This window comes from Rhinopithecus roxellana, chromosome 12 (genome assembly GCF_007565055.1).
Source record: "Rhinopithecus roxellana isolate Shanxi Qingling chromosome 12, ASM756505v1, whole genome shotgun sequence".
NCBI lineage: Eukaryota > Metazoa > Chordata > Mammalia > Primates > Cercopithecidae > Rhinopithecus > Rhinopithecus roxellana.
This window is the reverse complement of record NC_044560.1, coordinates 128227784-128241321: the sequence shown is the minus strand read 5'-3', so window position 1 is coordinate 128241321 and position 13538 is coordinate 128227784. Positions and strand designations below refer to the sequence as shown.

The 13538-nt window shown below is 51.2% G+C and overlaps 1 protein-coding gene across 4 annotated transcripts in view; it reads left to right on the top strand.

Moving 5' to 3' along the window:
* Nucleotides 1-973: 973 nt before the first annotated feature.
* TTC39A (tetratricopeptide repeat domain 39A) overlaps nucleotides 974-13538 on the top strand; it is a 58277-nt gene continuing 45712 nt past the window's right edge. The window contains exon 1 of one of the 4 annotated variants that reach the window (XM_010370398.2): nucleotides 974-1081. In XM_010370398.2, the coding sequence (XP_010368700.1) occupies nucleotides 1029-1081 (53 nt within the window). In that variant the 5' untranslated portion in view covers nucleotides 974-1028. Of the gene's footprint in view, nucleotides 1082-1112; nucleotides 1154-4812; nucleotides 4860-13538 lie in introns of those variants that run through there. The other 3 variants (XM_010370401.2, XM_010370400.2, XM_010370399.2) reach the window with 3 other exon arrangements.

Below are 13538 nucleotides of genomic sequence, written 5' to 3'. Positions count from 1 at the left end.
CTGACATGTGAGAACCAGTCACCACTTATTGGACACAAGATTTGTGTTGCACAAGTACCTAGGATACAGACCCAGCTCAGAAGGAAACAAAAATGGGCCTTAAACCACCCTGCCCTGTGTTCCACCCCCCACCTTCTCTGATGAGCTAAGTCTCCAGGGGTCCCTGAATCCAATCTTCACACTAGAGCTGGAGCAGGCCTTCTCAAATGCCTCCTCACGGTGCTCCCCTACTCCGTGTCCTTGGTTAGGCCTCCCATAAAAGCCCCTGGACTGCATGCTGGGGGATCCTCTTGCTCCAGAGCTGATTCTGCTTGGTGGTGGTAATTTAAAATAAAAACCAAAAATGTACACGGCCTAAGATAAAATATGGAGATGGAGCTGTGGCTCATTCTTCTCTGTCCCCCAACCTGCCACGAGGGACTGGACTCAGAAGTCGGTGAAGTGGGTCACTCCAGGGCCTGGCCTGGCCTGCAGCCTCCACCCTCAGGCCCAGACAGCTGCTCTCCACTTCCCTGCCTATCAGTCCCCTGCTGCTGGTGCTCTGTGCCTAGCATTTGACTCAGTCCCGAGCCTATGACCCCATTCAGGCGAGGCCCTAGCAAAACTGGCTCTGCATGTAGGGAGGAGGGAACAGGGTCGGTGGTGCTGCTATGTCCCGCAGGGACCCTGGTAAGGCCATCGTGCGTCCCCTTCAGTTTGGAGGCTGGGATCTGGACAGAGTGGGAGACCGGCCGCTGGCCCCCTTGTGACCTTGGACAAAGCCTGGAGCTCCGTTTCTCCCGGTGCCCAGTGAGGGGTTTCGGAGTGTTCGGAGTCCTTTCTGGTCCTGGGTGGGAGTGGGCTTGCCTAGGGAACTCAGGCCCGCTCCAGGGACACCTACGCCCTTCCACTTTGGGGCAGGGAGGCGCCGGTCCAGGGCGGGGAGGAGCCACAGGTCCCGCCCTGCCCGCCTAGTCCAGGTGCTGCCGCCGTAGCCGCCGTAGCCGCGGGGGGCCGCCCGCGCCCCCGTCCGAGCCCGCTCAGTGCCCATGGCCTTTCTGACCACCTGGAAGGAGGCGGCCTCCCGGAAAAGCGACCGCAGGTACCGGGCAGGGGCGGGGACTCGGCAGAAGGCGCGGACGGGACCAAGGGGCCGCCGGAGGACCCAACCGAGGTCGGGGAAACAGCTGAGGGGCACAGCTGGGGAAAGGGTTTGCGGCTGCTGGGCGTGGGGGTCGGCCGGAGGCCCGGGAGGGGCAGCGCCGTGCGCCCCCTGCTCTCTCTCCTCGCCCCCAGCAGGGCGGGGACTGGGGAGGGTAGACGCGGTCCCACCTGAGCGCCGCTCAGTGTCGCAAAACGCGGGCCATCTGCGAAGGCAACTCGGTGAGCGGGACCTCAGGCGGGGCTGGCGGTCAGGTGTGGGCAGCGGCGTCTGCGCTCAGCCCTCCATCCTCTCACCTGGTTCTCCCCAGGTCTGCGTGAGCCAAGTGTGGGCACGCTGTGTGCCCGGACAGATGAAGCCAGGGCCCTGTGTCCCTGAGGGGTTGTCCACATCCGAGGAGCAGGTGGGGGAACTCCTGGGTTCCAGTCCCAGTCCAGGGTGAGTTATGTGCACCCCAGCTCCTCCAAGACGAGCCCTCCAGGGTGTATCAGCCACCTCCCTAGCTGGCCCTACCTCCGGGATAAGTTAGTGGGCCCCAGTTGTGCTCCTGTGAGAGGGGACGACAGGCCTGACCTCTCTTTGGAGGTTCAGCCCTCCCTGCATATTTACATCTTCTGAGGTTCAGCCCTCCCCTTTATACTTACATCTTTAAAGTTCACCCTGCTGTGCCAGGGAGAGGGGAATGCAACTGTCCTGTGAATACCTCAAACTTGGCAAGCCCCAAACCTGTTCCTCCTCCGGTGTCCCCGTGTCAGTGAATGGTTGCCCAAGCCCGAAACCAGGGAGTCATCCCTGACAACTCCCTACCTTACTCCCACCCCCGTCTACAAGTCCTGTTGATTTTACCTCTCAATGTCTCTCAAAGCTGTTTATTCTCCTTGGACTATTGCATCAGGCCCCCTTCCCCAGCTCCTCCAGGCTCTCCCTTTCTACACATCCTTTCTAAAGCAAAAACCAGACCAAGCCATTTTCTACTTTAAAACCCTTCCATGGGCCAGGCATAGTGGTTCATGCCTGTAATCCCAACACTTTGGGAGGCCAAGCGGGAGGATCGCTTGAGCCCAGGAATTTGAGAGCAGCCTAGGACACATAGCAAGACCCTATTTCTATATAAATAAAGGAAAAAACATTAAAGAAAATAAAACCCTTCCATGGCTCTCCACCACCCTTTGGCGGCTCTCATTCAGCCTTTCAGCGCACATTGTTGAGCACTGGTGTGCTGGGCCAGCACTGTACTAGGCACTGCAGGTATGGTGTTACTTCAGACATACAGGTCCTGCTCTTAGCGACCAGGTTCTAGTGGGAGAGAGACATAAACAAGTAGACAAACAAGTAAACATCAGAAAATGGATGCTGGGCGAGGTGTACAATAAGATAATGTGATGCACAGTAACATTGGCGGTGCTGAAGCATTGCAGGCAGGTTAGCTCACATCAAAGCCTGAGCTGTGTCTGAGAAGAAAGGAGGGCGAGTGATGGAAGATCACTGAGACCCAGGAAGCAGGCTGGCCAGAACAAACAGGACCAGGAATTTAGGTTTCACTGTGTGGTGGTAAACCACTAGAGAGCTTTAGCAGGGCATTTACTTATTTAAAGATGACCATGCTGTCCTATGGAGAAAGGATTTTTGTGGACAGACCATTTCAATGCTGGATCACTGTCACCTCTTCCTTTTCTGTTTCTCCACTACTTATGGAAAGGGGACAGGGCTCATTTGTCCCCATGTTCCCAGAGCACAGCACATAATGGGGCTCGGAGTGCATTTCGGTTTTGATGAGGACATGAGGGGATGATTTCTGAGGAGCACGAGATCCCTGGGCCACATGGCTTTCTTGCCTTCCAGGACCTGCCCTGCCTGGGAGAATCCAGCTATGCATCATCCTGTGAGCACCTGGGAGCTTTTGGGGTCTCCTGTGTGTGTATGTTACTCACCTCTCAGTGTGCAGGGAGAGCTGAGGGGAGGCTGGCGTGATGGTCCAGGAGAGAGATGCTGAGGTGTGGGTTAGGAGAATGGAGGGAATGTGAGACAGACTCTAAGAAGGAAGAATTGAGAAGCAGTGAAGGGACAGGCTGAGGAGAAGGTGTGGGGGTGGTCTCTGGTCAAGCAGAGGCCTCCACATCCCCCAGTGGGCCTGTGTGAGGAAGTGCACTGTGAGCCTGCGCACATGCGCCTTTGTACTTCAGCCGGAACTTGCTGGGCACAAATACCCAGAGAATTTGTGTGGACAACTCCCGGTTGCCCACACAAGGTCTCACACCCGAGGCTCAAACCTGGGACTCCATTATCCCAGCTCAGGACCTGTGACCTCTCCACCTTCACCCCTCGCCCACCACACCACCCTGTGTCCCACAGCATAGCCAAGGGCAAAGAACTTGGCAGGAGGATGGAGATGTGGAGGGGTGCTCAACCACTGCTCTGCCGCTTACTTACTGGCTCTTTGACATTGATTCATTGTCTGATCTATGTGAGCCTCAGTTTCCTCAGCTGTAAAATAATAGCTACTCTCTGAGCTGTGGAAAGATCTATTGAAGTCATTTGTAAAGGACCTAACAGTCCCTGGGGCATATTCGGTGTTCACTTCCTTCTCGGTTACTGGTATGAGATAATCTTCCTTCCAGGGTATTTCCATTGAGCAGAGGGGATTCTGAAAGGTTTGGGAGTCAATTGTGGGATTCCAGGCACCAGGATTGGGTAGCTGGGAACTGCTGGGAAAAGGAAAGTGGACCATTCCTAACGCCCATGCATCTTACAGTGGGGACCACCCCCCTACTCAGTCTACGAATCAGGCCCTTCTTAGCCATACCATAGCTAAGTCATGGTAGAAGCGCCCACTCGTGGTAGGAGACAGCACCAAAACTAAAAGGGAGTATACAGACAGGCAGATTGCTTTGGAGAGAGTAATTGAGTGGCAGATCTGCTGTGGGAGGGAGGGGCCTCCTCAAGACTGGAGAGGCCCAGCCTAGGAGGCTGGAGGCCTGCTAGGACTGCTTTAGTCAGAATTCCTGCTCTTGAGCCTGAATTCTCCTGAGCCTGAGCTGGAGGAGCTCTCAGATGCTTCTAGGTTGGGAGTTTCTAATTTGGTGGCTGGAATCCTTGGGTGGCTTTGGGGTCTCTTCCTTGGGAATTAATTTGGACTTGAGGCCGGTGCTGAGTTTTGACCTCTGTGATTCTCAGATCCTGCAAGTTGTAGCATTTGTGATTCCCAGACTTGTGATTTAAAATTCCAAGTTTTACAGCGTTGAAGCTTTTAATCCCAGGACTCTGCTCTGCCCCCTGTTGCTGAGGATGACTGTAAGGGGTAGGAGAGGGCTCTAGTGTGAGAGGCACATTGTGGTCCCTCAGATCCTCAATCCCTGATGACAAGACCTTGAAAGATATTCAAGCAACCTTTGTCCCACTATCAGCTATAGAGGGTTTTAAACTTGGAACATTTAGGTCCTTTTGGGTGTCATTGAGAAACAGATTTGGGTTGCAACTTCAGTTCTGCCAGCATGCCACATTTCCTGTAACCTCTTCAAATCTGTGATCTGAGGTGCTTGATTGGCTTTGTTCTTTCCTGAAGATTTCTGCCTCTCAACGCAGTTTCTCTCTGTGGCCAGCTCCATTCTCTCCTAACACTCACCTGCTTCTCCACTCAGTACGAGACATGGCTGCCAGCAACTTCCAAGCTCAAGTCCTGGATGGTAAATCAAAGCAGTGAGAAGTACTCTGGAGCCACGTAAGCTGGTTTTGTTTTTTTGGTGTATGTGGGGGCCTGGGGTGGGGAGGTGTTATTTTTTGTGAGACATCCTTCCTCAGATACATACAGGCTTGTCACCCAGGCTGGAATGCAATGGTGCGATCTCGGCTCACTGCAACCTCCACCTTCCGGGTTCTCCTGCCTCAGCCTCCTGAGTAGCTGGGATTACAGTCATGCGCCACCTCGCCCGGCTAATTTTGTATTTTTAGTAGAGACGGGGTTTCACCATGTTGGCCAGGCTGATCTCAAACTCCTGACCTCAAGTGATCCGCCCACCTCAGCCTCCCAAAGTGTTGGGATTACAGGCGTGAGCCACTGTGCCTGGCCTTAGGCTGGTTTTGAAGCCTGACTCTGAGACTTTCTAGCAGTATGACTTTTGACAGGCTGTTTAGCTTCTCGTGCCTCAGTTTCCTCATCTGTAAAATAGGGGTAATGTTAGGACTGCCTCCCAGGATTGTTTTGAGGATCGGATGAGCTAGTTTACCTAAAGCCTGGCACACTGCTATATCAGCGCACGTGATTATTATAAGAGGAAGGGCTAGGCCGGGCGCGGTGGCTCACGCCTGTAATCCCAGCACTTTGGGAGGCCGAGGTGGGCAGATCACCAGGTCAGCAGATCGAGACCATCCTGGCTAACACGGTGAAACCCTGTCTGTACTAAAAATACAAAAAATTAGCCGGGCGTGGTGGTGGGCGCCTGTAGTCCCAGCTACTCGGGAGGCTGAGGCAGGAGAATGGCGTGAACCCGGGAGGTGGAGGAGCTTGCAGTGATCCTCGAGCTACTGCACTCCAGCCTGGGAGACAGCGAGACTCCGTTTCAAAAAAAAAAGAAGAAGAAGAAGAAGGGCTTCACCAGTTTTAGTCTGAAAAAGCTCAGGAGACTACTCTGACTAGTGCTTCCTTCCCTGAGAGGTGGGGTCAAGCAGGAGGAGGCTCCTCAGTCAGCCAATGGGCTGTAGAAGAGGGGAGGAGAAAGGGGGCGTGATGCGGGAGGAGGGCAGCATTTAGCAAATGTGACCACAGAGCAGACCTTAAAGCTGTAATTTCATGACACACCCAACTTATGATATATTTGGAGCACCCTGCCCATTCCTCTGAGTCCCTCTGCTGTTTTTGATGCGCTGAGATCTGAAAACCGAAAGGTCCCTTGTGGCCCCTCTGGGGGCCTGTGCCACCCACTACTCTTCTGTGTTGTAGCCTTGCCAAACACAGCCATTCTCTCCCTGACTGCCACCACCACCCTGGCCTAGTGGGGGAATGGTCGCCGAGGCACTTTGCTAGATCACCTTTCTTAATTCGTTCCCATTCAGGCTGCTATAATGAAACAACATAAACTGGGTAGCTCATAAACAGCAGAAATAAATTTCTCACAGTTCCGGAGGATGGGAAGTCCAAGATCAAGGCAGATTCAGTATCTGATGAGGGCCTGCTTTCTGGCTCGTAGATGGTGCTTTCTTGCTGCGTCTTCACATGGAAGAAGGGGCGAGGAGTCTCTCTTGAATTTCTTTTATAAGGGCACCAACCCTGTTCATGAGGGCTCTGCACCCATGGCCTAATCACCTCCCAAAGGGCCCACCTCCTAATACCATCATCTTAGGCGTAAGGATTTCCACATATGAATGTTGAGGGGATGCAAACTGTCACTCTATAGCAATAACCCCACGCCATTGGTGGGACAGACCCTTCCCTTAATTCCCCAGCAGCTTGACTGCGGCCAGGCTATACCTTATCTATTTATTTATTAATTTATTTTGGTAGAGATGGGGTTTCACCATGTTGCCCAGTCTGGTCGTGAACTCCTGGCCTCAAGTGATCCTCCCACCTCAGCCTCCCAAAGTGCTGGGATTACAGGCATGAGCCACCATGCCTGTTCAGGCTTTAATTTTTAAAAACACCTTAGGCAGCAAGGAGTGAGGGACAGATGATTTTATGATGTTATGGCCCTCTCCCCTCAGCCATTCTGGAAGGAGCCTTCCTGTAGAACTTCCACATCTGGGAGGGCCCAATGTGTCTTCCAACATCTTCTTTCCCAGGAGAAAAGAGGAATTTTTCTCTTAGCCCAAGATTCCCAAGCCTTCCTTTCTTATGCTAAGATCAGCTATAAAATAATATATCAGTCTTTCCCAGGTGAACAGCAGTGCAGAAATCTACCACTTTCAAGTAAAATCCTTTCCTGCCCTATAAATGGCTGGTCCTTTGCACCATGACCCCCCTGCCAAAAGGACAATTATATTAGGACTAGGTAGGACATCAGAGACCCCATCCCCGTGGAACTGGGCTAAGACACTCCATTCCTTTTGGCTCCCTTTCTTCCCATGGGAGTGAAATTTGTTTTGCCTCCTGCAGCCTCAGGTGTTACTCCTTAGCTTCCCTCTTACAGGGTCTGCTCTGACCAGCACCCACACCCTGCAAGAAGCAGCACTGCTGCCACTCAATTAATTTTGGGCTAAGAAACATCCTTCCTCAGATACATACAGTAGCTAAATCTCAGATTGAAAGAAACTGCTAAGTAAATGAGTATGTGAGCAATTGCTTTACATCTGGGTGGTTGAAAGGCATACCAAAGGGCTGTCCCTGAGCACAGGACAAGCCACTCAAAAGAGGATAAATCAGGTTGGGCGCGGTGGCTCACACCTGTAATCCCAGCAGTTTGGGAGGCCAAGGCGGGTGGATCACTTGAGGTCAGGAGTTCAAGACCAGCCTGGCCAACATGGTGAAACCTTGTCTCTACTAAAAATACAAAAATTAGCCAGGCCGGGGGCCGTGGCTCACACCTGTAATCTCAGCACTTTGGGAGGCTGAGGCGGGCAGATCATTTGAGGTTAGGAGTTTGGGACCAGCCTGGCCGACATGGTGCATGCCCATAATCTCAGCTACTTGGGAGGCTGAGGTGGGAGGATCACTTGAAACCGGGAGTTGGAGGTTACAGTGAGCCAAGATCGCACCACTACACTACAGCTTGGACAACAGAGTAAGACTCTGTCTCAAAAAAAAAAAAAGGAAGATAAATCTCTACTTGACAGTGCTGCACTCGGGTGGGCACCCTTCTCTCCTCCTTTGCTTGCCACTGCTCCCTCCAAGCCCCAGCTCCTCTCCCCTGGACACCTTCTGAACTTGCCTGCTGCCTCCAGAATGTTCTCTTCCCCTTTCTCTGTGATCTGTAATGAAAGAGACCTGCCTTTGACTGTGCCCTAACAGCCAGCATGTGACATGTAGCATCATCTGTAATCCACACAACTCTGACCAGGGAAGCCTTGTTTTCTCCACTTTAATAGATGAGGAAAGTTAGGCACAAGGAGGTGAAGAGTGTTGCCCTGGATTATAGTGAAGAAGCCAAAATTCAGATTCAAATATGCTATTCCCTGCACTATATTGTACTACCTCCCCCAGAAATGGCTTCAGTACCTCTTCATGCTTCCTAACATGCACAGATGTCAGGGTTTTCCTTTTAATATTAGGTGGCTAATTTTGTGTTCTGCTTTCTTCATATTTTTCCGTATTCTAGCAAATTACTTTATGCAGCAAGCCTTTTTATTGAGGCAGGCACTGTTCTAGTCACTGGAAATATATTAGAGAACAAAATAGTAATGCAAAAACAAAAAAACTCATGAAGCTGGGCACAACCACATGTCCCTAGAGTCTCAGCTACTCAGAAGGCTGAGGTGGGAGGATCACTTGAACCCAGGAGTTCAAGACCAGCCTGGGCGATAAAGTGAGACCCCACTCAAAACAAACAAACAAAAACCCTACCTGTGGAACTTAGTTTAATGGGGAGAGGGAGAATAAATGAATAAGCAAAATCAAAAGCTGTCACATGACAACAAGCACTGTGGAAAAATAATGCAGGGCAGAAGAACTGGGAGGATGGGGGCAGGGGTTCAACTTTAAACAGAATGGGGCCGGGGGCCGTGGCTCACACCTGTAATCTCAGCACTTTGGGAGGCTGAGGCGGGCAGATCATTTGAGGTCAGGAGTTTGGGACCAGCCTGGCCGACATGGTGAAATCCAGTCTCTATTAAAAATATAAAAATTAGCCGTGCATGGTGGGGGGCACCTGTAGTCTCAGCTACTCGGGAGGCTGAGGCAGGAGAATCACTTGAACCCGGGAGGCAGAGGTTACAATGAGCTATGACTGTGCCACTGCACTCCAGCCTGGGCGACACAGTGAGACTCCGTCTCAGAAAAAAATGTATCAAACAGAATGGTCAGGGAAGGCCTCACAGAGACGGTGATATTTGAGCTGAGACCTGAAGAAGGTGAAGTAGTGAATCGTGTGAGAAGAGCATTCCAGGCAGAGGGAATAGCGAGTCCAAAGGGCCTGAAGTAGGAATGTGCCTGGCATATTTGCAGGTGAGCAAGGAGGCGGGTGTGGCTGAAATAAGAGAGGGAATAAAGGGAAATGATGTTGGGAGATGATGGGAGCATACAGATTGTGCAGGGCCTCCTGAGCCATAGACAGACTAGTTTTTGCACTGAGAAACATGGGGAGCCTTTACAGGGCTTTGAGCAGAGTTGTGATGTGATCTGACCTAAGGGTCAAATGGGACTGGTGCTGTGTGGATAATAGACAGTAGCAGACTATGGTTGTGTGCCACCATGCTCAGCTAAGTTTTTATTTTTTGTAGAGACAGGGGTTTCACTATGTTGCCAAGGCTGGTCTCCAACTTCTGGCCTCAAGCAATCCTCCTGCCTTGGCCTCTCAGAGTCCTGGGATTACAGGCAGATGGAGCCAATTTCTATTCCCACCTGCAGTGTGTCAGGTAGCTCATATACCCTAAAGATATGTAGCTCATTTAATCCTTGCAACAACCTAATGAGGTTGGTGCCATCATCATCCCCATTTCAGAAACGAGGTTGCTGGCCCAGGGTGTCAGGTGCAAGCCCTGGCTTTCAAACCTGCTCTCTGAACTACTGTCTAATTGGATGAGTTCCTTGGGACTGCTCAGCTAGGACATAGTGGGGCCAGGAGTCCATCCAGATCTTCTTGGCTCTGCATCCCAAGTTCTGACCCCTGAAAGGATGCCACTCAATGCTGGAAACCCCTCATTAGAGCTCTGACCCCTTTTTTCAGTTAGAGCTGTTCTTGGTCCCTTGTGCTAACCCAGGCTCCTTCCTTAGACCTACCCTCAGCAGCTCCTCGAGACCAGACTTGGGTAGAAGAGCCCAGATCCTAGAACACAGACCCTCAGAGCAGGGAGAGCCCTTGAATTCTTGGCCCAAATTTCTCTCCCCTTTATATCTGGTGGGAAGAGGAACTGCCCCAGAATGAGGCAGTGACTTGCAAAAGGTCACATAGCTAGTGGAGGGCAGAGTCCATGCCTGCCCAAGGAGCAGGAATAGATCCTTCCTTAAAGGCCCTTGCCAGAAAATATTTAAGATCCGTCACTGTCACAGCCCTCCGAAGGCCCTTTGTTGATGGGCCTGTTCACTTGCGAATTGCTAACGAGCCCAAGCCTGTAACCTGCGAGGGTGGGGCTCACTCGCTTTAAGAAAACCTGCTTTGCCGGGCGCGGTGGCTCAAGCCTGTAATCCCAGCACTCTGGGAGGCCGAGGCGGGCGGATCACAAGGTCAGGAGATCGAGACCATCCTGGCTAACATGGTGAAACCCCGTCTCTACTAAAAAATACAAAAAACTAGCCGGGTGAGGTGGTGGGCGCCTGTAGTCCCAGCTACTCGGGAGGCCGAGGCAGGAGAATGGCGTGAACCTGGGAGGCGGAGCTTGCAGTGAGCCAGGATCCGGCCACTACACTCCAGCTTGGGTGACAGTGAGACTCCGTCTCAAAAAAAAAAAAAAAAAACCAAAAACAAACAAACAAAAAAAACAAAAAAAGAAAACCTGCTTTATAGTCACTAGTTCAGTGGGAGAGGAAGGGTTCTAGAGTCTGAAGAGGGGGGATCTGGGCTGGCAGAGGCTGCAGGTGTTGGGGAGGGGCACTTCATGCCAGGGAAAGGCCTGGAGGAAGGGGCTGGGATGGATGCTGAGAAGGGGGAAGGAGTCACCCAAATAATGCTCAGTAATCCGCACAGCATCCCTGAGAGTTTGGGATTATTATCCCAGGTTTACAGATGGGAAAACTGAGGTTCTGAGAGGTACAGGCAGAGCTGACTTCATGGCTTAAGCTCTTTCTACAACAATGGTATCATGTGTCACCACCTGCATCCCCCATTTCTATGACCTCTCCCACTTAAAACACCCCTCCTTTCTTCTCTTCTTCCCCTTTTCCCTGGAGAATAAAGAATCAAGACCTGGGTTCAAGCTATGGCTAGATGTTGGTCCAAGCCTCTATTTTCTCATCTGTAGGATGGGAGGTGATGCTATTACAAACTTTCTAGGGCATTCTGAGGTCTCACTTAATAGGTATTTATTAAGGGCCTTCTTTTTTTTATTTTTTAGACAAGAGTTTCTCTCTGTCATCCAGGCTGGAGTGCAATGGTGTGATCTCGGCTCACTGTAAGCTCCACCTCCTGGGTTCAAGCCTCAGCCTCCCGAATAGCTGGGATTACAGGTGTCCACCACCACCACTGGCTAATTTTTTTTGTATTTTTAGTAGAGACGGGGTTTCACCATGTTGGCCAGGCTGTTCTTGAACTCTTGACCTCAAGTGATCTGCCTGCTTCAGCCTCCCAAAGTGCTGGGATTACAGGCATGAGCCACTGTGCCCGGCCATATTAAGGGCCTTCTTAAGTTGACAATGGCACGGGTGAAAGCAGTCTGTGAAGGTTCTTCACAGCAACAGCACAGCAAAGGTTCTGACAACAGCACAGCAAACATGGCAGGCCTGCAGTCTCCAACTACAGTTGATTGAGAGGTGTGGTGACACTGGTGATTTGTTCTTGCATGCTGGGGAGGAAACGAGGGAGAAAAGCAGGCCTGGTATCTCCCAGGTGTAACGCACCAGGAAACAGGTCTCCTGACAGGAGGAAGGCACCCAGGACTCAGGATGCTCTCCCATCGCCTCAAGGTGGGAACACACAGGTGATCCAAGTAAGGTCACCTGAGTTGGGGAGGCAGAAATGATGATGGTGACTCACAGACCCCCCTGCGCTGGGGCTGAGCCAGAGCTCCTGGGGGCTGGGAATGGCCTGGGTGGGGCCCTCCTGAGGGGTGGGCCACTCTGATGTGCTGACTCACCAGGTGAGTGGCTCCAGCATCACTGTCCCCGTGGTGGTGTGGGGAGAGTTCCAGCTCTAAAGGCAGCTCTTCTGCTTCCCTTACTGAGCTAATTTTTCATCTGTGAAATGGGGAGGAAAGTAGTGTCTAGTGGTACACCACAACCATCACCAGGGCATTTATATAGCACTCTGCTATTTTCTTTATTTTTTTTTTTTTTGAGACAGGGTCTTGCTCTGTTACACAGGCTGGAGTGCGGTGGCACCATCACGGCTCACTGCAGCCTCAACCTCCTGTGCTCAATTGATCCTCCTGCCTCAGACTCTGGAGTAGCTGGGACTGCGTACCCCAGACCGGGCTTTTTTTTTTTTTTTTTTTTTTTCTGAGATGGAATTTCACTCTTGTTGCCCAGGCTGGAATACGATGGTGCTATCTTGACTCACTGCAACCTCCACCTCCCGGGTTCAAACGATTCTTCCGCCTCAGCCTCCCAAGTAGCTGGGATTACAGGCATGTACCATCATGCCTGGCCAATTTTGTATTTTTAGTAGAGTCAGGGTTTCCCCATGTTGGTCAGGCTGGTCTTGAACTCCTGACCTCAGGCGATCCGCCTGTCTCAGCCTCCCAAAGTACTGGGATTACAGGCATGAGCCACCGTGTCCGGTCGCCTAAAGGTAATTTTATACAATATTTTTAGTAATTTTGTGCATGAAACAAAGTTTGTGTACACTGAACCATCAGAAAGCAGAAGTGTCACTCTCTCAGTCACCCATGTGGACAACCTGTGATTATTTGGCATCATCATCATTTTTGACTCTGAATTTATGTGCTCCCAATAAGCATTTTTTTACCCTTATTCACACATAAGTACTTAACAATAAAAATATAACATGCCATTAATGCAGTGAAAAAATAAAGTATTCAGGGTAACTCAGCAGCATGTGAGCATCAGTAGAATGCCTGTGGCCGCTGTGACAACAGCACAGCAAACATGGCAGGCCTGCAGTCTCCAACTACAGTGCTGAAAAAGCTTCAAGTTTCAGCCTGGGCGTGGTGGTTTACGCCTGTAATTCCACTGTGGGAGGCCAAGGTAGGCGGATCACTTGAGGTCCAGAGTTTGAGACCAGCCTGGCCAACAAGGCAAAACCCTGTCTCTACCAAAAATACAAAAATCAGCTGGGCATGGTGGCACATCCCTGTAATCTCAGCTACTCAGGAGGCTATGAGATGAGAATCACTTGAACCCTGGAGATGGAGGTTGTGGTGAGCCGAGATCACGAGATCGTGCCACTGCACTCCAGCCTGGACAACAGAGACTCTGTCTCAAAAAAAAAGAGAAAAAAAAAAAGCTTCAAATTTTGGAGCATTCTGGATTTCAGTTTTTCAAATTAGGAATGCTCAACCTGTATTGGTAAATTTGTATTTTTTTTTGAACAGTGGCCTCCCCATTGTAAGCTTCTGGATCCACTCCCGGTTACACGAACGACTAACAAGTGACAAGGGAGGAAGGTGTGTTCCACACAGAAGGAACAGCATGTTTGAATGC